This window comes from Spermophilus citellus (assembly GCF_964194105.1).
Source record: "Spermophilus citellus genome assembly, chromosome: 3".
Classification (NCBI taxonomy): Eukaryota; Metazoa; Chordata; class Mammalia; order Rodentia; family Sciuridae; genus Spermophilus; species Spermophilus citellus.
The window spans coordinates 75,217,824-75,242,529 of NC_138184.1; the positions used below are offsets into that span (position 1 = coordinate 75,217,824).

At 35.2% G+C, this 24,706-nt stretch overlaps 1 protein-coding gene across 6 annotated transcripts in view; it reads right to left on the bottom strand.

The window, feature by feature from the left end:
* The window catches only part of SPECC1L (sperm antigen with calponin homology and coiled-coil domains 1 like), a 146,100-nt gene that overhangs the window by 62,601 nt on the left and 58,793 nt on the right, over positions 1 to 24,706 (bottom strand). For all 6 annotated transcript variants that reach the window (XM_081287184.1, XM_081287186.1, XM_081287185.1 and 3 more), the window contains 5 exons: positions 24,117 to 24,324; positions 13,323 to 13,396; positions 11,851 to 12,026; positions 7,116 to 7,279; positions 3,451 to 3,542 (listed from right to left, as the gene is read on the bottom strand). In XM_081287184.1, the coding sequence (XP_081143310.1) occupies positions 3,451 to 3,542; positions 7,116 to 7,279; positions 11,851 to 12,026; positions 13,323 to 13,396; positions 24,117 to 24,324 (714 nt within the window). The remainder of the gene's footprint in view (positions 1 to 3,450; positions 3,543 to 7,115; positions 7,280 to 11,850; positions 12,027 to 13,322; positions 13,397 to 24,116; positions 24,325 to 24,706) is intronic.

A 24,706-nucleotide genomic window follows, 5' to 3' on the forward strand; every position in this document is an offset into this window, starting at 1 on the left:
CAAAAATATGTTCCAAACAAAAATATAGATGCGTTCGTGTTATACTTTTGTTAATTTAGCCATGTCCTGGTTCCAAACAGATCAATTCTATCACTCACTTGCTAACCCTACAACTGCCCCAAAAGAGCCTGTTACCTTAATTTAGCACTACTGCAAACAGCTTTGTCACTGGCTTCCTCATTTCCAGATTTATGCATACACAAGCAGCCAGAGAGAGCCATATAAACATTTAAACCTATAGAATATTTAATATTTTATCTGTGCTTTTTCTCATGTTTTATTCCATTGGCTTTTCCCCCAGACCTTCTTTACCAAGCTACTCATTTCATACTCCCAGCAGAAATGTGAAAGAAGCTCAGCGTTTCCACATCTTGACCACATTTGATATTGTTAACCTTCTTAATTTTAGCCATTCTTAATGATTTAGTTTGGGATTCCCAGTGTAGATTTAATTTCCATTAAATGTACTAATGATGTTGAACATCTTTCATGTGAATATTAAGGTCATTTGTATATCTTCTCTTGGGAAAGGTTTTTTCAAATTTTTGCTCATTACTTATCGGATACAAATCTTTTATCAGAAAAATGTAATATCAATATACTCTCCCCAGACCAGCACTTGTTTTTGCATTTTCTTTTTTTTTTTTAATATTTATTTTTTAGTTTTCGGTGGGCACAACATCTTTATTTTATTTTTATGTGGTGCTCGCCCACACATTCCAGGCTAGCACACTACCACTTGAGCCACATCCCTAGCCTGTGTTTTTGCATTTTATTAATGCCTTTCAGACAATTTAAATTCTGATGCCTAATTTATCAAATTGCTTTCATGGTTCATGCTTTTCTGTGTTCTAAACAAGAAATCTTTGTATTCTCAAAGGTCATGAAGATTCTCTCTAATGTTCTCATCTAGAAGTTTAATAGAGTTAGTTTGTATATTTTGGTCTACAATAAATTTCATTTTGTCCATATGGATATCTGTTCCAGAATCCTTTGTTGAAAAGAATCTTCCCTTGTACCAAATTACTTTGGCACTTTTGTTGAAAACCAACTAATCTACTTCTGGACTCTACTAATCTCTGATCTAATGTCTTCACTGCACAATGACAGTATCACACTGTATTGATCGCATAACTATAGAGTAAGTGTTGAAATCAGGTAGTGCAATTCCTCCAAATTTGTCCCTTCTCTCATGCTTTGCACATGCAAGGCCCTTTGATTTCCATGTGATTTATTTAAATCTTGTCAATTTGTACCAAAAAACGCTAAGATTTTAATTGAGATTGACTCAATCTATAGACCAATTTGAAGAATATAAGACATTAATGATATTGAGTTTTCCAATCATAAATGCAATACATTTGTTACTTCTTTAATTTCCCTCAGCAATATTTTACAGTTTTCACTGGAGGGTCTTGTACATATTTCATTAAATTGACTGCTAAATATTTCAGTTTTCAATTGTTTTTGCTAGCATATAGATAATACAAGGGCTGGGGGTATAGCTAAGTGGTACAGCATTCAGGCAAAAACTCAGAAGGATGCCTATGCAGATTTCTGAGCCCTTGCTGCATTAGCTCCCTCCTCCCAGGAAAATTCTAGCAATCTCATTCTCCTTGATCATTGATTTATCTCTCCTCAGATTCAATTGGATACCCTTTTCCATTTCTCATCAGTTCATCTTCCCCACACCACCAACTATCTAGAAATTACTTACATGAAAAGAATGTGAGCCATAGCAGGACTTTCCTTGTTTTTCACCTTTCTTTCCAGGGATCATAATCCTTAGTGCTTTTTATACAATGTTTGAAAGTAACTACTTCCTATATTTTGTCCTACTTTCTAGTTTTATGTACTAATAGCTTTTGTTAGTCCCTCATGGCCAGAAGTAGCACTCTACCAGGGAGTTTTGAAAAACTAAAAATCCCAATCTTCGGCTTCATTACCCCAGAGATTTCTGGTTCACTAACTAAAGCCTGGGAATCTGTGTGTTTAAAACTCTTCATGTGGTTTTTATATACAGTTAGGTTTGAGATGCACTGTGCTAACTAATCATGAACTAAAAAAAGCTTGTGGGTGTAGCTTGTAATTATTAGCTTTTTATAAGCTACAAAAATGAGAGTTTTTACTTCTTATTTTAAAAAAATTTAGAGAATGATGCCTTGGACATTGAACTTCAACTGAAAAAAACTATTTTGAGAAACTTCATCTTATTTTACTATATTTGGCACCTTTACTTTGCTTTTACTGATTTCTTCAGGCTTTTAAAACAAGTTTGATTTGTGGAGCATATTAAATCTGCAGGTGAAATATGGAATTCCCCTTGGATTCCTTTTACATCAAGACATGACATCTTGTACATACATGCAAATGCAAAGCCACTGATTTGCAACATCACAAATGCCTAAACTTTACAAAAATTAAAAAAAAAATTAAAATTAAAAGTCCACTCATAAAACCCATGGCCAATTGTTAACACAGCACTAAAGTCTCAACTCAAAAAGAAAAAAGCTTCCAAGCCCTATTATTTTAGGGAACAGATGTGGCCAAAACTACCCCGTATCACAGGATAACAGATTTAAAGCAATTTTTTCTTTGGCTGCTCTCACCTATGTGGAAATACTCCACCTCAGCCACTTTCTGAAAGTGAACAGATAAAGAGCACAGTGAGAGGGTCTCTTCATAGAGAACAGTCACCTGCCCTGTTTCTGGTCTGTTTTTCCACAATGGCAAGAAAGAGCAACTTCTGAAACTTGCTTATAATGGATCAGCAATGTCCTTGTGCTACACTGTGATACACTGGTCTTCAATGAATCATACTTCTCTGAACTCATGCCTGGCACAGACCCTTCTCACTCTGAATCCGAGTTGGCCCTGTGATCTGTTTGGACCAAAAAAACAGGCTAGAAGTGGTACTGTCCAAGCTTCATGCCAAGGTCTTCAAAGGCTTTTTGCCAACTTCCACTTTTACCTTCCTGGAGCTGGAGAGAATCATATTGCTGAATGGGCCTGAGAAGAAAGATCACGTGGAGACAGCAGTCCAGTGCCCTCCTGAGTCCAACCCACACTCTGGCTCAGTGAATCTGCAGGAGTAAGCCCAGGTACAGCCAGGAAAGAACTGCCTCATCAACTCAGAAAAATGTGAAAAATAGTAAACTACCATTTTAAGTCACTAGGTTTTTAAGTGATTTTTTTCCTGCAGCACAGGCTTACACATGCCAACTGCATGCTCAAAGAGACATCTTAGTTTCCCAGAAGAATAACATAATTCACATATATACATAATTTATCTTACTCAAGGATGTTCATAGTATTTAGAAAACAGATCCCAAATACATCCTTCTGAGCAGTCAGATGCCCACCTGACACATGTGTGTATGACTCTGAAGAAAAGGATTTAGCTTTCAGATTCTGAAGCCCCCAGAAACTTGAGTGGTCCCAGGCACTTACCTGCATAGGGGATACAGCTGCTGCAGGAGGGGTTTTCATAGGACTCGGACTCAGAGGTGTTCGAGGAATTGCAGCTGCAGCAGGGCTTGGTACTACAAAAACAACAAACAAACAATAAATAACAGAAATCACAGTGCCACAGAAGCTTTCTTAACTGGTCCCCATTTAAGGATTCACCAGATTAACCAAAGCTCTCAAATTCCACTGGAAACAGTCTTAGCTGATGCCTGACCTATGCTGAACACTCACAACAGTCTCTCAGGAGACAGGTGCTTTTACCACCAGTGAATTGTTTGCTTCCCTAGGCCAATAATTTTATTTTTGCTGTTTAATTATATCAAGTGGCCAAAGTATTCCATTTACCAATGAAATCCAAGTACAAAAACAAACCCACGAGAGGCTGATGTGCTTACCTAGCATATATAAGGCTCTGGGTTCAATGCTCAGCATTGCAAATAAAAGAAAATAAAACCAAAGAGGATATTACCTGTAAAATGCTTCAGATAAGAGGACTGGAATGTAATGGACATTCACCAACTGCACATTAAACAAATGGATGAAGAACCTCTATTCATCCTGCCTCACTTCCTCCTACAGAACTTATCACTCCACTTCACGTGTATTTTCTGATTTGCATTTAACACAAAGATGTATGATTATCTGTTTACATAATCTTCCTCTCTTAGCTACTCACAGCAGCTTATTTTTTCTAATTCATTCATTAATTAATTTCTAGACACTTGGACTTAGCACAAATTCTGATAAAGTCTGCATAAAATTGGTTTTTCATTTGAAACTGCATTAAATTCAAAATGAGAAATGCAAACTGAACCCAGGCATATCACTAGAAATGGAGAAAAGCACACTAAGTAAAGCATGCAGGTGTTCTTTTTTTAACTGAGACAAAATTTGCACAACATGAATTTAACCATTTTTAAATGTACAATTCAGTAACTTTTAGCGCATTCACAATATTGTACAACCATCACCTCTACCTAGCTCCAAAATATTTCATCACCTCAAAAGTAACTACTTATTCTCCCCTTCCACCCTTTCACTCTTGTAGAAATAAGCAGCCCCAATCTGCTTATCTCTACAAACTGACCTATTCTGCATATTTCATGTAAATGTAATCTTACAATAAGTGGCCTGTTGTATCTGGCTTTTTCACTTTAGCATAATGTTGTAAAGATATATCTATATTGTAGAATGTAACAGTACTTCATTCCTTCTTAGAGTTGTCTAATACTCCATTGTATGAAAAAATCACATTTTGTTTATCTATTCATTCAAGTCACGAACACTTGGGTTGTTTCGCTCTCTTGGCTATTGTGGTTAGCACTGCTGTGAACATTTATATACAAGTATTTGTCTAAATACTTACTTTCAATTCTTTTATAACTAGGAGTACAAATGCTGGGCTATTTAGATTAATTTTATTATAAAATATTTGTTAAAGATCAGTATAAGAGCATATATATCTTTTTTTTTTTTTTTTTTTTTTTTTTTGCATTGAAGTCTGTTTTGTTAGCCAGGCACAGTAGCACACACCTATAATCCCAGTGGCTCAGGAGGCTGAGGCAGGAAGATTGTGAGTTCAAAGCCAGCCTCAGCAATTTAACAAGGCCCTAAGAAACTCAGTGAGACCCTGTCTCTAAATAAAATACAAAAAAGGGCTGGGGATGTGCCTCAGTAGTTAAGTGCTCCTGAGTTCAATCTTCAATACAAAAAAAAAAAAAGGCTTTTTGTGTTGATATTGTGAATAGTTGCATAATTTAGTGTACATGCCATTATCATTTTATTTTAAAATAATGTATTTTTTAAAAGTTCTCTTCATCTTATTCCATTATATTAATCAGAGGTAGATACTAATAGCTGTTCTGAAGACCTCTTTCTTTACTTTAAATACAAATACATATAACCATCTATGCTTTAAAAAAACAAAATAACATGGGGCTGGGGTTGTGGCTCAGCAGTGGAGTGCTCGCCTATCATGTGCGAAGCCCTGGGTTCGACCTCAACATCAAATATAAATAAAAGTGTCGTTCCAAAAAAAATAACACACTGGTCTGCAACTTGTTATAAAGAATCGCAGGTATATTTTAACATTAGTACTTCAAGATCCACCTCATACTTATTAAAAGAACCCAACTTATTTCTGAACCTTAACTGTGGTATGGTTGGGGTGTAAGGGTAGGGGAAGCACTTGGGTTGTTTCAGATCTCTTGGCTATTGTGGATAGCCCATTTGAGGGAAGAAATGGGCAGAGGTGGACCCTTGCAGGCATTCTGAGATCTTAACTTCATTCCAACTATAATAAGGAAATTACACAATTTTAGGTAGGAAAAAAAAACTACCATGAAATAGAATGGGAAATTATGATCACTAAAATTAGTAATTGATGGTCATTTGAACTAAAGATTGTGCCACTAGAAATGAAGAAAAGCACACTAAGTAAAAGTGGAGACCCATGTTGGAGGCTGGATCAAGACTTGCTAAGGTGTAGTGGCACATGCTTGTAATCCCAGAATTACAAGGCTGGAGGATTGCAAGTTTGAGGTTAACCTAGGCAACTTAACAGACACCCCATTTAAAAAAAATAACTGGGGAGCTGCAGCTGTGGCTTGGCATGTGTGAGGTGCTGGGTTCAATTCTCAGCACCACATATAAATAAATTTTAAAAATAAAGGTCTAGGGGCTGGGGTTGTGGCTCAGCGGTAGAGCACTTGCCTTGAATGTGTGAGACCTCAGCATCACATAAAAATAAATAAGTGAAATAAAGGTACTGTGTCCAACTACAACTAAAAAATAAATTAAAAAAAATAATAAAGGTCTATCAACAATTAAAAAAATATTTTTTAAAAAACTGGGGATATAGCTATGAGCACTTGCCTAAAATATATGAGACCCTGAGTTCAATCCTCAGTATTGCCAACCCCACCCTATTCTGCCACCCAAAAGGAGACCTGCTAAGACTGGATTAGATGTGGGGGTGGGAAAGAAGAATTTAAGGAAGATTCCCAGATACTTGTTCAAAAACTGGGTGGAATGGTGCTGCTATTTCATGGAGCAAAGGTTTAATTCTGAACATACAAATATCTGGAGAGGGGCTGGGGTTGTGGCTCAGTGGTAGAGCGCTTACCTAGCATGTGTGAGACACTGGGTTCAATTCTCAGCACAACATATAAATAAATATATATAACATATATAACATTTATATAACATATATAAATATGTAACATATAAATAAATAAACATAAAGCTCTATCAAAAACTGAAAAAAAAATTTTAGGAGACATCCAAGTGCCAATGTCAAGTGAGCATTTGGATATACAACAAGAAATCAAAGGAAGGGAAACAGCTAACATAAGGCATCTGGACATTTTAGGCATTAAGAGGATAATTGAGTCACAGGAACATGTGGTCCACCTGGGGAAAAAGGACATACATCTTTGCATAAATAAGGGATGAGTTGGATACCAAGATTTCTAAAGCAAAAGACTCCAAACTCCCTATGAAAAGTCACCTTATATTAACTCATTGATACTACTTGAAATTTGATTAGACTGAGAGTAGAATGGTAAAGAATATCAAATAACAGCAGAGAACACTGGATAAGTAAATAGAACCTCTGCCCCTGGCACAATAAATATGAAATTAATTACCTTGAGATGCACTGTCAAAGGACTTGATAAGGGTTTTTACTGTAGGAGTTGGCTCTGAGGAAGTTGAGGACCTTCTACTCAGTCCCATCCCCTGCCTTAAGGCTGCCAAATCTCTTTCAACAGCATTCATGTAGTTGTAAACCCGGCCTCGCTCCTCCTCTTGCCTAAAAATAATATGGAAATACAGCATTTGCACATATGTATGAGAAAATACACATTTTTCCCTCTCCCAACTGAAAGCATTAAAAGACATTAGTTTTGTTTTGTTTCAACTGTATCGGTTAAGCAAAGTAGATTATCTGGTCTAATATTCTCATTTGCTTGACAAATGCCCGGAAATGATATTAAAATTTTCATATCAAGTTATCCTAAGCAAGTTAAATTACCATCAAATTCCATTTTCATGTAAGTAAGTGTCAGGTGAGGGCATCAGTAATCAATTAGCAGTAAAATGGGAGGCAGACTACCCACAGCCTGACTCAGATCTAGGAATCTCTGGTTCTCTGCTGCTAGGAATGCCTGGCCCTTCTCAGAAGTCTGGGAATTTGCCAGCACATGTAGATAATTTAGGCTGGCTCTAGCTTAAAATGCTGTGTTTGAACATGGAATTGCAAAGAAATAAAACCAAAGCCCATGTTCTGAAAGAACAGAACAGACCTACAAATAGAATTTCTACAGAAGGGGAGGAAAAAAAAAAAAAAAAAAGCCCAGGCCCATATTAGTAACCTGAGTCCTCTAGTGTGATGTATTCCTGAATCATCAGAAAAATCAATGCTATTTCCTTTCTGGTCCTCTTAATTCACTGAGCTGACTAACACACATTTTCATCTGGAATGAGATTGCAATTGCAGAATTTGCACATGTCATAAAACTATCAAGTACACTAATTGGGACAAAAATCAAATCAGTTTTTTGGAAAATTGTCTGTGTTGGTCATCTGGCTCTCTGGAAGTTTGAGGTTTTTTTTTTGTTTTGTTTTGTTTTTGCCTCAAGATGTACCAGAGGTATATGTGTAGCTACTTATCATGATTAGAAGCTTCAATAATCCATAATAATGATAATAATTTTTTGGCCTGAGAACCCCTTTCCGCTCCTAAAAATAATTGAGGACCCCCAAAAGCTTTTGTTTATGTAAGTTACTTCCATTAAATCAATTAAAATAGAAAGCATATAAAATACATAATTAATCTAAGCCAAATATGTGGCATACACTCATTATCCCAGCTACTCAGGAGGCTGAGGCAGGAGGACCTCAAAGCCAACTTGGGCAACTTCACAAGACTGTCTCTCCAGTCACACAAAATAAACATAAAAGTAAACCCTGGACTAATTAACATGATACAAAAATCATAATGAAAAATAACTATATTTCTAAAGACAAAATAATTAATAAGAGTAGCAGTGTTTTATATTTTAAATATCTAATATCTAGCTTAGAAGATAGCTAGATTTTCATTTCTTCCATATTCAATCTATTGACATATGAAAAAAATGAAGGGGGCTGGGGATGTGGCTCAAGCAGTAGCGTGCTCGCCTGGCATGCGAGCGGCCCGGGTTCGATCCTCAGCACCACGTACAAACAAAGATGTTGTGTCCGCCAAAAACTAAAAAATAAATATTAAAAATTCTCTCTCTCTCTCTTTAAAAAAAAAAAGAAAAAGAAAAAAATGAAGATCTTTAACAGATAATGTGGTTAAAAAAGAATATTTAAAAACCCTTTTTAGATAACTGTGGTTATTCTTTGATACTAAACTAAAATGCAACAATTGATAGTTACTTAAAAGTTGACTGTGAAATGTGGGTGTAACTCAATATTAGAGCATTTGCCTAGCATGAAGGAAGCCCTAGGTTTGATACCTAGAAATACAACACACACACACACACACACACAGTTCATTGTGGAATTTTAAACCATATGAAATTTTCCAGTTTTGTCCATTATGACCCACTGGTCTGTCATGTTCTTTGAAAGAATCTTTTTACCCATCCGTGATCCTAAAACAATATATATGACATAAGGAAAATACTGGCACATTGTATTATAAAGATTCTCCCAATGCTTGCCTTTATACAATATCATCAATGATCTCACTCAAAACAAACGAACAAACAAAAAACTCTTTAAATATGGGAAGCCACCATATTTACAATGGCAAACAAAATTTTCCCAAGACCTTAACACTCATTTGTTTTTGTTTTTTTTTTAAATGTTCTTTTAGTTGTAGATGAACACACAGTATCTTTATTTATTTTTTATGTGGTGCTAAGGATCGAACCCAGGGCCGCACACATGTGAGGCGAACGCTCTACCGCTGAGCCACAACCCCAGCCCCTTAACACTCATTTGAAGCCCGTATGTATCAGTGGCAACAAATACGGTCAGTTGTTTTCCTTTAAAGGAAACACCCACCAAATATCAAAATCTGAATACCTATAGTTTTTCTGTTAGTCAACCTCAAGTAAAAATGGTGCTACATTAGGCTGGGGATGTGGCTCAAGCGGTAGCACGCTCACCTGGCATGCGTGCAGCCCGGGTTCGATCCGCAGCACCACATACCAACAAAGATGTTGTGTCTGCCGTAAAAAATAAATATTAAAATTCTCTCTCTCTCTCTCTCTCTCTCTCTCCTCTCTTCTCTCTCTTAAAAAAAAAAAATGGTGCTACATTAAGGAAAGAACGTAGTTTAAACTAAAATGACCATATAATGCTCTCCTCAAGGCAATCTCATACTGGGGTACACACAGATAAAGTAGAAGTGTTTTATTGATACTTCCCATCTTGTTACACAGGTTAAAACTAGGGTAACTCAAGGACTGATATTTAGTAAAATTAAAAATTTACTCCTTCAGGAAGGACAACTTGAAGTTAAACCTGCATTGTGCTTTGTTTAGGGCTTTTTTCCTTTTTTTTTTTTTCCTTTTTAAATGTCAGTGTGATGCTGACAAGTTCAATGACTAGGAGTACAATTTGGTGCCAAGGCCTTGATTTATCAAGTTTATGTCTGCTTTTCATTATCAGTGTAAAAGTCAGCACAGTGAAAAAGGTCAACAACCTGTTAGTAGTATTATTATGAAAATGATACTTAATGAAAATGTATTCAGGCATCTCAGGAGTCTACACTCACTCTGAGAACCCCTGCTCTATAATATGCCTCTTTCAGGAGATACTTATTGAACAATATATATTGCATATATGTCATAAATATGATGAGCTTTGGAGAACCAAGAGAGTGATCCTTTAAGGCCAGGTGCTGTGGTGCACACCTGTAATCTCAGTGACTTGGGAGATCCCAAGTTCAAAGCCAGCCTCAACACCTTAGCAAGATCATGTCTCAAAATAAATATATGAGTGCGGGGGGTGGGGGTGGGGCAATCCCTGGTACCAAGGGGAAGAAGGAAAAAAAAAAAAAAGAATGATCCTTTAAGAGCAGAATTTCAGGGCTGGGGCTGTAGCTCATTGGTAGAGCACTTGCCTAACATAGTTAAGGACCTGGGTTTGAACCTCACCACTGTCAAAATCATCATCATCATCATCATCATCATCATCATCTGCAGTCACTCAGGATAACCTTGAATGAGGCATTTCTGATAATGCTGTTCCTTTAACAGCATATGGAAGGAAAAAAAGCAATGCAATACAAGTTTTATACCAGTGGAGAAACCATATCCAATGCTTCATTTCAAACTGTTTAAGCCAGTGAAAGATTCTTAAAAATACTTGTCTTTGGGCGATACACTAGGACTAGGTAATAATAAAATAACATAGATTTCCAAAAATATGCTGTTTTTAAAAAATTATTTTCCTATAAAAATCATTCAAAATAAGTAATAAATTTTAAACAATAATCTCACATACAAAATTATTATCCCCCCACTCAGGTGGAATCTTACTGCAGAGCTCAGAGCACATCACAGATGCTACCTCATCCAATAATTTTTATAGGTTTCCAATGATCCATGTTTGTTGCATGGAGGAAAAACAACATTACTATGGACATTCATGCAGTTACAGAAAAGAACAAGTGAAAATTCCTCGAGTGAGTGATAGAAACTTACTTTGCATTCTTTACTTGGGTTTCCAAAAATACTAGCTGAAGAGGCTGTAGCTCATTGCCCTGAGCACTTTGCAGGCATTATCTCATTTACTCATTACATCAATACTGCAAAGCAGAATACTGCCACCATTTTAAAGATAAAAAAACTAAGGCTAAGCAAAGTTGAGGTGGCTGATCAAGATCATAGCTAGTTAAGAGGCAGAACTCATCAGGAACCTAGTCTATCTAGTCACAAGACTATAGTCTGAAGAAAAATAACAGGGCCAGATCATGGGATTAGGGAAAAGAAGAATTATATTGTACCCTAAGTTGACACAACTATGGAAGTCACTGATTATTGATCAACACAGACAACAACACTGAAAGATTCATATAAACTGTTATTTTACAGGTATCATAAATAAGGGACCAGAAAAATTAACTTCCATTAGATCTAAACTCAATAGTGTCAACTCTCATGTTCTTTCCATAATACCATGTCACAAAATTGGGATTTAGGGCTGGGACTGTGGCTCATTAGTAGTGCGTTGCCTGGCATGTGTGAGGCACTGGGTTTAATTCTCCGCATCACACATAAATAAATTAAATAAAGGTCTGTCAACATCTTTAAAAAAAAAAAACTGGGATTTAAATGTTCTTTCTACTGAAACATAGAACACAACAGTTTTCTCAGAACATACTTGCGTGACTTTATTTCCTCCAATTCTTTTGTGAGTTTCTCATTTTTTTCTTGAGCCTCATGTAACCGGCGCTTCAGATCACCAATCTCCTCTTGGGCTTCAGATTTAATGTCATTTGCAATGACTACTGCGGTCTGGAGATCAGCTTGAAACTGCCGCCATTCTGCAGATTCTTCCTATATTAAAAACACTAAATTTTTATTTCCAAAAGAGAGCAATGAAGATTTATTTAAAAGCAATAATATTTGTTTATGATTAAATTGTTATTGTGCACTGTACTCCCAGATGATGATTCATTTTTTTTAATCATGGAGAATTGCTATTACCTATTTCTAACAGGCAATGCAACTATTATTAGAGAATTTGTTCTTAATGAGGGAAAAGATTTTCCAGCGGCTCTGTCTACTGATGCATCAAGCACTCAGAGTGTTCAATAAATATTAATAATAATAATATCAAGTCTCCCTTCCTCTGGCAAGTTTCAAAGCAAGTCTTATGAAAAATAAACATCATCCAGAATTTAGAGCTTTACCTCTGGAAAGCTTAAGAAGGTATATAAATGGTATGTGAACTATACAGTGAAAAACTATAAATATCCTTACATCAAAAACTAATAGAAAAAAATCAAAAGTAAAGGAAAAGGAAGAGGAAGCCAGAAGAACAACACTGAACTCAATATAGGCAGACAAAATTATACAAAGAGGCAGTAAGGAACTGGATGGTCAGTTGCTTCCCACAGTCATGGAGGATGTGGGTGTGGCTGGGTGGGGAAGTATCCCTGGGATGTCACCTCCACCAGAGCCACAGCTGGGCCACACCCAAGCCCTCTCATCTCCAAAGCAATTTTCTGACATTATGCAAGTAGCTTGAGCAACTGTGGCATGACCCAAACTCTGATAAGCATTCTCTCCACTCTCCACATCTCAGTAGCAGTGCTATTAGCAAGTTCATCAAACCCATAAATACAGAAAACTCATGAAAAAATAGCCTAATTTGGGCCACTTTATAATCAAAATATAACACATTTCCTAAATCCATCTTCCTAAAATTACCATCCACAAATCACTAGTACATTATTCTACTCCAAATCTAGCACCAATCCCAATTTGAAAGGATGGCATTTGCTTTCTGTCCAAAGCCCAATGGGCCCAATATCACCACTGTATCAAAAACTTAGTGAGGTGATAATGTGGTCAAATTTTAAAAGCTCTGTTTTCTAAAAGATGATATTTTTTTCCTTTTTTTTTTTTTTTTTTCAGTACTAGAGATTGAACCCAGGGGTGTTCTACTACTGAGCTACATCTCCAGTCCTTTTTATTTTTAATCTTGAGATAGGGTCTTGTTAAGTTACTCAGGCTGGCCTCAAACTTGTGATCCTCCTGCATCAGCCTCTCAAGTCACTAGGATTACAGGCATGTGCCACCACACCTGGCCATCTAAGAAGATAATTAATACATGAAGACTTATCCTACCCTAAGTCTCCTATGGAGTGTCTTGATTTCTCTTTCCATGTCATGTTTTTGGTCCTGGAGTTTTTTAACTGTATCTGAAAAAAAACCCACAAAAGTTGAAATACTGTTAGAGCTGTGTTCAAAAAGAATAATATAAATTATATTCAAAAAAAGTTATCTTGTCCAAAAGACTATTTTTAATACAAAATTTTAAAACAAACAAAACAGTGTCCTAAGTATTAACCAATAATACTTTCTAAGGTATATATCAAGTTAAAATTACAGTTTCTGGATCACTTCCTTCCTAAGTGTTTTAATTCTAAAACTTTTTAAAAAGTTCACTGAAATCATGTACATTGTTGGCATATAATCAATCAAAACAACACTGGCTGCTATTAAAATGTTAACATTTAAAATATGCAAATGTAACTTCCTTTACACATTGGAATAAATTCCAGAAGAATAAATCAGTAAAATTACTTAAGTAACAAATTACATAATCCCTAGCAAGCTTCAATTTATTTATTTGTTCTTTTTAGATATACATGATAAAGTATATTTTGACATATTATACATACATGGAGTATAACTTATTCTAATTAGGATCCCATTCTTGTGATTGTACATGATGTGGAGCTTATTGCTGGTGTATTCATATATGAACATAGGAAAATTGTGTCTGCTTCATTCTACTATCTTTTCTATTCCTATCCCCTCTACCTTCCCTGCATTCCCCTTTGGCTGATCCAATGAACTTCTATTCTTTTCGCCCCTACTCTTATTGTGTGTCAGCATCCACATATTAGGGAGAACATTAGGCTTTTGGGTTTTGGGGATTGGTTTTCTTCACTTAGCATGATAGTCTCTGGTTCCATTCATTTACTGGGAAAATTCGATAATTTCTTTCTCTTTAAGGCTGAGTAATATTCCATTGTGTCTATAATCCACATTTTCTTTATCCATTCATCTGTGGAAGGGCATCTAGGTTGGTTCCATAGCTTATCTATTGTGAATTGAGCTGTTATAAAACATTGATGTGGCTGCATCTCTGTAGAATGTTGATTTTAAATCCTTTGGGAATATACAGAAGAATGGAAAAACTGGGTCAAATGGTGGTTCCATTCCTAGTTTTTTGAAGAATCTTCATACTGCTTTCCAGAGTGGCTATACCAATTTGCAGTTCCACCTGCAATGTACAAGTGTACCTTTTTTCCCACATCCTCACCAACATTTATCGTTATTTGTATTCTTGATAATTGCCATTCTGACTAAAGTGAGATGGAATCTCAGTGTAGTTTTAATGGTAGGCCTTTAAAATGAAATAAATATATAAATGTGGAATGGTAGCAATAAAAAAAAAGCAATAGTGAAATCATTACCTAGGATTTTTAAAAAATTAATATTCTATTGATAGAACTACTGATTTTCAGGGTCATTATAGCTGTAGACATTGGTGCTCTGAGTAAATAACATTCTATCCCATTCCTTACACTTAGGAACAGACATAGAAAAATCCTGGCATATAATAATAATAATAAAATCTTCCTCCAGCTAACAAATTACAGCTTTTAATTAATTCCTAAATGAGAATGCTGATGTTTTTTCTTAGATGGCTCATCATATTCCTCATCCCAGTTCTAAGAACTTGCTCTTCTGAGATCTCTGTGACACTATGTCTTTTACTTAATGTTGGTACATTTGTGTCCTTCCTTCCTTTCTTCTTCCTCCCTTCCTTTTTTTCTTCCTTTCCTTTCTTTTTCTCTCTCTCTCTCTCTTTTTTTTTTTTGGTGGCACTGGGAATTGAATTCAGGCCATGTGCACGTTAGGCAAGAGTTATACCACAAGCCCTCATATAAGTACTCTACCACTGAGCTACATCCTCAGCCCTGCTATTTTTAAAATGGCATGAATTCATTTCAGTAACAACATGAAAGATTAGAATATTTATAATACTTACATGTGTAACTATTATTATTATAAATATACAAAATGCTATATTTTTTAAAGTTGGATAAAATGTGGGGAAAAAATCAGGCCAAACATTTTGGTAACCAATAGTCAACATCCTCCTTTCTCTACTCCAAAATTATTTAACAAAGTCAAGGCCTATGAAATGAAGTGTTTAAAATTTAGTCATTAATACAGCATCTCATAAGTACCAACTTTGTATCAGGCTTTTTTTTTCCTAGGTGCTTAAGACATAAAGGAAAAGCTAAATAATCCCCATGTTCTTAGAGACAGAAAGGTCAATCTTATGTTAAGCTAGGAAAGGAAGATAATTTATATGCAAAGGATTAAATGTCTCATGTGTCAACTACTTCAAACCTCATTTAACCTAAAAACTGAGGTTCAAACAAGCCATCCAGTCTGGTTAATGGTAAAGTGGACACCACTGTGAGTACACATGTTCATTACTCCATTTTCTTCCACCAGAAGTAAGGACTCTGAAACCAGCAAGGGAATTTAAGGCTCCTTGTGACCTACCCATGGATGATTTCAGGATTTAGGTGATAGTATCAGACACAGATAAACAGACTAAAGAAAGAAGCTGAAAACACTAGAGTTATGCCTTTCATTTACACTATATCCATTTATATGCAAGAGATACTTTATAATTAAGACAGACAAGCAAACAAAAAATGTTACAAGTATAATTTCTCTTGAAATTTGCTAAAAATTGTTTTCCTTTTTTGATGGTCAGAAAGGACACACATACTTATATTTAAACATAATTCACAGAAGATAAATGATAGCAATTCTTACTACAGCTCATTTTTAACATCTAGCAACTTGATCACAGGTTACATTTTAAGGAACATGACCATCTTAGATCATAAAATTCCAATTTCTTTCTTCTGTTCTTACCCATTTCTCTTTACCAACCTCTACAGTTGTGGCCACAAAATTCACATTCTTACAAGGACATTCTTCTTCTGCTGGTATTACATGTTTATTATTTACACATTTCATTAATTCCTCTTAAATAGAAGAAAAGCTGGCAGCCAGCTGACATATTTAGACAGAATAAAGTGCATTAAGAGTGTCTCTGGGGAATTTGATTTAAACTTTATGATCATGTTTGTATTTTCCTTTGAAAAATATAAAGTATTAGAAATGACAATACACTTTTTCTCCCTGGAAACAAAGGAATTCATGCTAAAGTTCTTATCTTTTTAAAAAAATATTTTTAGTTGTAGATGGAAATAATAATTTATTTATTTATTTATTAATTAATGTGGTGCTGGGGATCAAACTCATCGCCTCACACGTGCTAGGCAATCCCTCTACCACAGAGCCACAAGTTCTTTTCTTTAAGATTTCTTAGCAAAACTAACCTCTAGCATGATAAATGGTCACCCAAGAAGGCAACATTATTTCAACTAGAGAACATCTCCATGCAGTTTTTTTCCTCTTCAAGTTTCCCTAGCGTGAGGACACTGCCATCTACTGTCTTTAATACAAAAGCAACATTTAGTTCTAACAAATAACATAACTATTAAAATCTCCCTGTTTTAAAACTATAAATTACATCAATTTTTATTATGCTATTTTTATTTTAAAAATCAGGTAAATTGCTATTTTCATGATTAGGCCTATTTGTTCTGAACAATTCTGGCCACTGACCTGCCAGCTTAATAAGGGGTTCATAATCTTTTCACCACCAAGGATTTGTCATCTCAGACAAATCAAGAGTAATTCACACTGCTCCAGTTATACACTCATCAATCATGCAGATGTTACCAGGAAGCTACCTTAGGCACAGCCTCATCCTGCAATTCTTGGGGACATAAAATAATCAAAGTCTATAAGCAACCTTTTGTGCCCTCCAAATCCCTAGAAAACTCTCAGAGTACTGGCACCAGTGCTTAGTCGGTCTTACACCTGGTTAACACCTCCCACTGAACTCCCGGTATGAATTTTAGAGAAAAGGAAAGGACAAACGTAACCAGTCTGATAAAAAGACCAGGGCCACAGCTTTATCTCCAACCCAATATTTCTAATGTGGGAAGAAGAGACAGATAAGTTTCAAATGAATTATATATTATTTTTATTTTTCCCCCTTCCCAAAGTGCATGAAGCTTTGATTTTAGAAGTTACACATATACAATAAAAAGTACAGAAAAGAATAGCAAAATAAAATTGCCCATTATTTGCATTTGGCATATATCCTTCCAGACTGCATTTTTGTGTGGATGGTATTTTTTTAAAGAAAAATGGAATTTTAGTATTTATATTGCCTCATAAGCCTTTGTATTTAGCAGCAGATAATGGACACCTTTATCAATAAATCCAGAACTGCAGCACAATTTGTATGATCACATAGCATTCCATCAATTAAACATGATTTCTTTTAGCAATCTCCTATTAACAGACAGTTTAATAGATTCAGGGTTTTTTTTTTTAAGTTATAAATACAGTGAAAGTCTTTATATAATTGCTCAGATAGTATCTGAAGGGGAAGAAGTAATGAAAGGCCATTTGAAACTACCAACATGATCTGAATTGGTCCATTTGAAGATTCTAGTTCAAACACACATTACCTTTTTTTTTTTTTTTTTGAGAAGATACGAGTTATTTAATTTATTATATTATAGAATACACTGAAATCAGCATTTTTAAAGGGATACTATTATATCTGGCTACCATTTTGGTGTAATGCTACATACTAAACTTTTATTGGCTTTTAATGATAAAAGCAGCATACACAACTCTCCTATGGCTGGCTTTTTTCATCTTAAGACATTTCCCCATGCTTGTACCCAAAAATTTGCCTCATCTGTCTTCAATGATAAAAGTGAAAGCCACAGTAGAGATGCATTGTGTACATGGTTTATTAACTAGATTGCAACTGTTGAAAATACGCGTTTCCAAATTTTGTGATAATAAGCAACACTGCAGCAAGCATCTATATCCACATAAACATATCTTTAAATTTGTAAGAGTGTTTATGAAGGGAAGTTTCTAGAAATAGGTTACTATGTAAGTGTACTATTAACATTTTGATCAATACTCTAAAAAAGCAATCATAATTCTTCCAAAGACACAGGAAAGAATCCTTTCCTTTTCCTTTTGCATGTTATCTGCTAAATGAAAACTGGCATCTTGTTTTTACTTTGTATTTCTTTGCTTTTTAAAAAAAGTTATGCATTTTTACTGACTTATTTATTCATAAACTTTACTTAATGAATTGTCCTATTGATACGTTGATTCTCTTGATACATTTGCTGAAATACATTTCTGTCAATGTTGTTTATTTATAGTACGTATGTGGAACTGAAAATTGCAATTACACAGGGTCAAATATGAGACCTTTTTTTATGTCTTCTAGGTACTCTGTCATGTTTAGAAAGGCCCTTCCCACCAAAGAATTAGAGGGCTTTCTTCCTCCAGTTTCTTCTACTATCCTTAGCCAGCCCTTGCTTACCACTTAGCAAAAGTGCTCAAGTAAAAGAAACCAAGATCTGTGTTAGACATGAGGGTACAGCCCCCATCTCAGGAACTACGAGGGTAGAAAAAATGTTTATACTTAACTCCAACTATGTAAAGAGTATTAGTATGCAAATAGTAAGTGGCTGATAAGTTACCCTGACAATATATAGCCTGACCTGAGATCTCAATGCCACTCTTCTTTTTTTTTTTAATTTTTTTTTATAGGAACTCCTTTATTTTTTTTTTTTTTTTAAAGAGAGAGTGAGAGAGGAGAGAGAGAGAGAGAGAATTTTCAATATTTATTTTTTAGTTCTCGGCGGACACAACATCTTTGTTGGTATGTGGTGCTGAGGATCGAACCCAGGCCGCACGCATGCCAGGCGAGCGCGCTACCGCTTGAGCCACATCCCCAGCCCAATGCCACTCTTCTTGAAGATGTCAGTTATCTTTGTTTTCCTGAATTGGGGATAAAGTAATTGACTTTATTCTTTGGGCTCAGCTGATCATCATCATCTTCTTTTTTTTAATTTTTTTTTTTTAGTTGTAGATGGACACAATGCCTTTATTTTATTTATTTATTTTTATGTGGTGCTGAAGATTGAACTTAGTGCTTCACACACACAAGGCAAGCGCTCTGCGACTAAGCCACAATCCCAGCCCTCAGCTGATCTCTTTAGTCAGCTTTTCCTCTTAAGACATTAAAATGTCTAATAAGTTCTGGTTGGTACTTATAAAAAATAGTGACTTCTGGGCTGGGGTTGTGGCTCAGCAGTAGAGCACCTGTCTAGCATGTTCGAGGCCATGGGTTCAATCCTCACCACCACATAAAAATAAACAAAATAAAAGTATTGTGTACAACTATGTAAAAAAAAAACAGTGACTTCTGCATGTATTTTAATGACTGTGGGAGTCACTGCTCTACCCATAGTCCTCTGCCTCTAATATAGCAACTGGCTAAACACTATGCTGACGACACATGGTTCCCTTCAGGATGTACAAGAGGGATTCAGGTGCTCCAATCAAGATGCTGACTGGTGGATCCATTTCACTGCTGAACCAAACTGCCTTTCCCTTTGTGTGGTTTTCTACTCAAGACCAGACAGCTTGCATTTACTTCAGACACCAGTTCACTTCTCTCTGACGCCAAAGTCATGCTTGGAGCCCCGGACCCCCTATTCGCCCACATACAGAAAAGAGTTTGAACCTGGCAGCAGGCAGGGGGCAAATAAGCCTGTATCCTATGGGGGCAGGTACAAGGTTCTAGTACTCCTTTAGCACCACAGCCTGTTCCTACTGCTCTTCCAATCCCTACTGTCCCTGAGTTGGTAGTGTTAATGCCCCCATTTGCTAAGAACATCATTACTCAAAGCATCAGTGTTCTCCTGGGTGGTAAATTTTTCTTTTCTGTTTGATTTCTCCATGTCCCCAATTCTATCTGCTTTTTATATTCCAGAAATTACTCAAAATCACTCAAAATTTCCTCCCATATCATAGGACTTCAGGAGAAAAAGGAAGTATATGTGTGATCTTATGTCATCATCTTGAATTGGAAGTCTTATTTTTACATAAGATCTTTCCAGCTCAAAGTAAAAGTTCTTTGATAGTAAATCCAAGAAATAGTGACAAACACCAAAGGCCAGGTCTATGTAGTGTGATGCTAATAAGATCTGGAACTCTTAAGTATATGTCTCCAAGCACATGTGTTGTACTATCTGATATTAACTCACAAATCATTAATTTGTTCTACTCATTTTCTAGTCCTTTTTATCCCTATCCCTTAGATTGGAAAATGTCTACTGATGTGCTATCAAGTTCACTGACTCCTCCCTACCCCTAATTTATTTAAATGATTCAGTAAAATTTTCATTTCTATAGTTTTTATTTCTCTACTGAGATGTGCCATTTGCTCATGCTTTACAAGCATATTTTTCTCTACATTCTAGAGTATAATAGCTGTTTTAAAATCCTGTCATCTAATTCTAAAATCAGGAATTAATCTTGGAGTAACTAAAGAGTGACTACTAATATACAGGGTTTACTTTTGGGATGATAAAAAATTCTAAAACTACTTTGTGGTAATGTTGTTAAAACATTCCACAGAAGAAAATCTTGATTTCTCAAGTAATACTATTCCCTGTCATTAAGTTGTTATATGACGTGCTGACTTAAATCTATCCCAAATGAGGAATTCTCAAGAAAAAAGGAATGACCTCCCATAAATCTACAGAGATCTAACAAAAAATGTAATATGTGAAATTTGGTTAGATCCTGGTTCCTATATTTTAAAAAAGAACTATAAAAAGACAAATTGAGGGGGGAGTGGAGCTGGGACTCAGCAGTAGCACACTTGCCTAGCATGTGTGAGGCACTGGGTTCAGTTCTCAGCACCGCGTATAAATAAATAAAAAATAAAGGTCTATCAACAAATTAAAAAAAAAAGACAAAATGAGAACAGCTGGAGAAATCTAAACAATCTAACTAAGGGATTATGGCTTTGCACATGCTAGGCAAGTACTCTATTACTGAGTTATGCCCCCAGACCAATAATTTTTTAAATTTTTTTCAAGGAATTACAAGTCAAAATATTTAGGAGTTAAGAGTCATGAGGTCTACTACTTATGGCCAAATAGTTCAGTTAAACATACACACACACTCAAAAGGCAAGCATTGCAAAATGTTAACAATGGTCAAGTATAGACAACAAATAGTAATTATACTATTCTATCGATATCCATACATATAGTAACTGATTCTGTGGCTCAATAGACTTTTAGTCAAGCCTGTAGTGATCATTCAATATTTATACATACTTGAACTTTCCATCTCAAGAAGTGGGAAGAGTAGCTATATAGTTAAAAAACATATTCTGGATTTTCAGTCATTTTCTAATGAAAATACAAATAATGTAACAAATTATAAAGTTTTATCTTAGAATTTTAATGATCTAACATTTTTCTAGCCACTGCTCCAACTACCACAAGGTGTCACTCTTTCCACAAATGAAAGACTGCAAGAGAAAAGGTATTTATTAATACTAATATACTAAATGGACAGTGCACTGAACTTCCATATTAATCTAAAAAATTTAAAGCCTTTTATAAGTTGAATTGGATAAGTCCTGTCAAGTCAAAATACAAACTAAATATAAATGCTAGACTAAAAGGTTCTTTAAACTGTTAAGATAGGCCTGCAGTTACAGCTCAGTGGTAGAATGTTTGCCTAGCATGTGTGAGGCACTGGGTTTGATCCTCAGCACCACACAAAAAAATAAATAAGGGGCTGGAGATATAGCTGTTGGCAGAATGCCTGCCTGGTATGCACAAGGCCCGGGTTCAATCCCAAGCACCACCAATCAATCAATCAATGAACAAACAAATAAATAAATGTATAAAAAATACAATAACCTTTTTTTTTTTTAAGTTTATCTTAATGATTCTGTTTCCTCAGTATACAGAGCCTCAGAATGTTCCAAAAAACCTTGGAGTCAATCTACAGATGCTAGATCAACTAACCAGAGTTTAGAACTTCCAGAGGCTACTTTGAGGGATTATAACAAATGACTTATTCTGCCTTGGCAACAGATCAAACTGCCCTACCTATGCATCCACGCTACAGGGGAATCTGACTCAATCTGTATTAGCCAGTTGGTACTGTCAAGGAATGATAAACTGGCAGAACTCAAAAGAGCAGTAATGTGCACCAAAAGTTTAAAAAGTCCTAACTAATGCATCCAAGAAAGATTACTTCCATTCTCCTTGTCCATCCCCATCTAGATAATAAAAAAAATGTATTAAAGGGGCTGGGGTTGTGGCTCAGTGGTAGAGATTTGCCTAGTATATGTGAAGCACTGGGTTTGATCCTCAGTACCACATATAAGACAGGCCTGTAAGATAGGGCCTGCAGTTACAGCTCAGTGGTAGAACTTTGTTTACCTACAACTAAAAATATATATATTTTTTTAAAAAGTGAGTTACAATTTAAAATTTGTGGGGCTGGGGTTGTGGCTCAGTGGCAGAGCACTTGCCTCACACATGTGAGGCACTGGGTTCGATCCTCAGCACCACATAAAAATGAATAAACAAAATAAAGATTGCATCATCCATCTATAATTAAAAATATTTAAAAAAATTTTTGTTAATATTTGATGCTCTAGATAAAGTACATATAAGAATTTTTTAAATGTATGATTATTTGGAAATTATTTGGAAATAATTTCAAACTTAGAAAAGATTGCATAAATAGTATAAGGAACAGCTATATATACCCATTTACTCAGATCTGCCTATTGTTAACAGTGTATCCATTTGTTTATTGTCATCTCTTTATCTCTGTATCTAACTATCCATATATTCCTTAAATTTTTTCTGGAAACACTTGGGATATACATCATGGCTCTTTACCCCTAAATATTCAGTATGTACTCCCTAAGAACAGGGATAATTTCTTACATAAATGCATGTAGTACAGTTATTGACTTCATAAATTTATATCAATATAATACCTTTATCTAATCTATTATCTATAATACAATTTAATTTTTTTTTTAGTCGAAGATGGACAGAATACCCTTATTTTATATATTTATTTTTATGTGGTGCTGAGGATCGAACCCAGTGCCCCACACATGCTAGGAAAGTGCTCTACGACTGAGCTACAACCCCAGCCCTACAATCCAATTTTTTGATAATGACCTTTATGATATTTCCCGGCTACAGTACTGAACCTATCTCAACACAAGTATTACCTTTAGCTGTCATGTCTCCTTACCACATGTCTCCAACATTGGCATTTCTGAGGGCAAAGTGTTGCCCAATTTTTTACTCTGTATAATTTCTGTTTTTTTCCCTTACTTGAAACTAATAAACAGTCCATAGGAAAATGTTTTAAGTTAAGATCGTGTAAATATCTGACTCCTCACCAACATTTCTAAACAGAAATACTCTATGCTATTTTTGCAGCATTTTGGCAAGTCTAAAATAATTAGAAAATAAAAAGTTTTAAAAAGTTAAAAATTAAAACCCTAGTTTCAATTCTACCACATTATAAAGTCTTCAAGGTTAATATGAAAATCAGACAAATAAGAAAAACCTGTGCCTTTCACTTTTAAGATTATGGAAGATCAATATTTTTCTTCTCACTATACTTGCATCATTAAAAGTAAGTAACAAATGACTTTCCTTAATTGGGTACAATTTTAAAGTAATGCTACCACTGAACAGTTTTTCTTTAGGAATAAAACATCAATACAAACTAACATGTGAACTATAACTATAGGCCTATTTATGCAATCCAACTATGCTGCAAATCAGAATTATTAATTTTTACTACTACATGCAAATATATGTAAAAACACTAAAAGAAATTAAAAGTTCTCTCATCACTTACTCTCTAAATCAGAAATAATGAGGTTGTCATGAAGTTTCACAGCTCGATGTTGTTCTACTTCATCTTCAAGTTCAAAGATGGTTTCTTTCATGTCGCTCCGTTCTGTCTCTTTTTCCTCCAGTTCTGACCTTAATTTTTCTAATGTCATATTTAAATCTTCAATTTGTTTCTTAGCTTCTTCTTGGAAGGCTCGGTATTCATCTTCTACCTATAGAAAATTAAAAACCAGTTTAGAAAAGCAAAGTTTTTCTAAGATAAACTTTAGAACTTAAGTACACACCATTTCAAATGAAAGCTCAGTGTAACATGTTATATATAAACTAAAAAAATCTATAAAAACCATTAAAAAATGTGAGGGGCTGGAACTGTAGCTCAGTGGTACAGTATCTGCCTTACACATGGAGGCACTGCGTTCGATTCTCAGCACCACATTAAAAAAAATAATAAGTAAATAAAGATATTGTGTCCATCTACAACTTAAAAAAAAAATTTTTATTACTCCACAATACAAAATTTTACATGTTTTAAAGCATAAAGTGTTGCAATATTGCCAAAAGAAATTATACTGATGTATCACAAACTTAAACAGG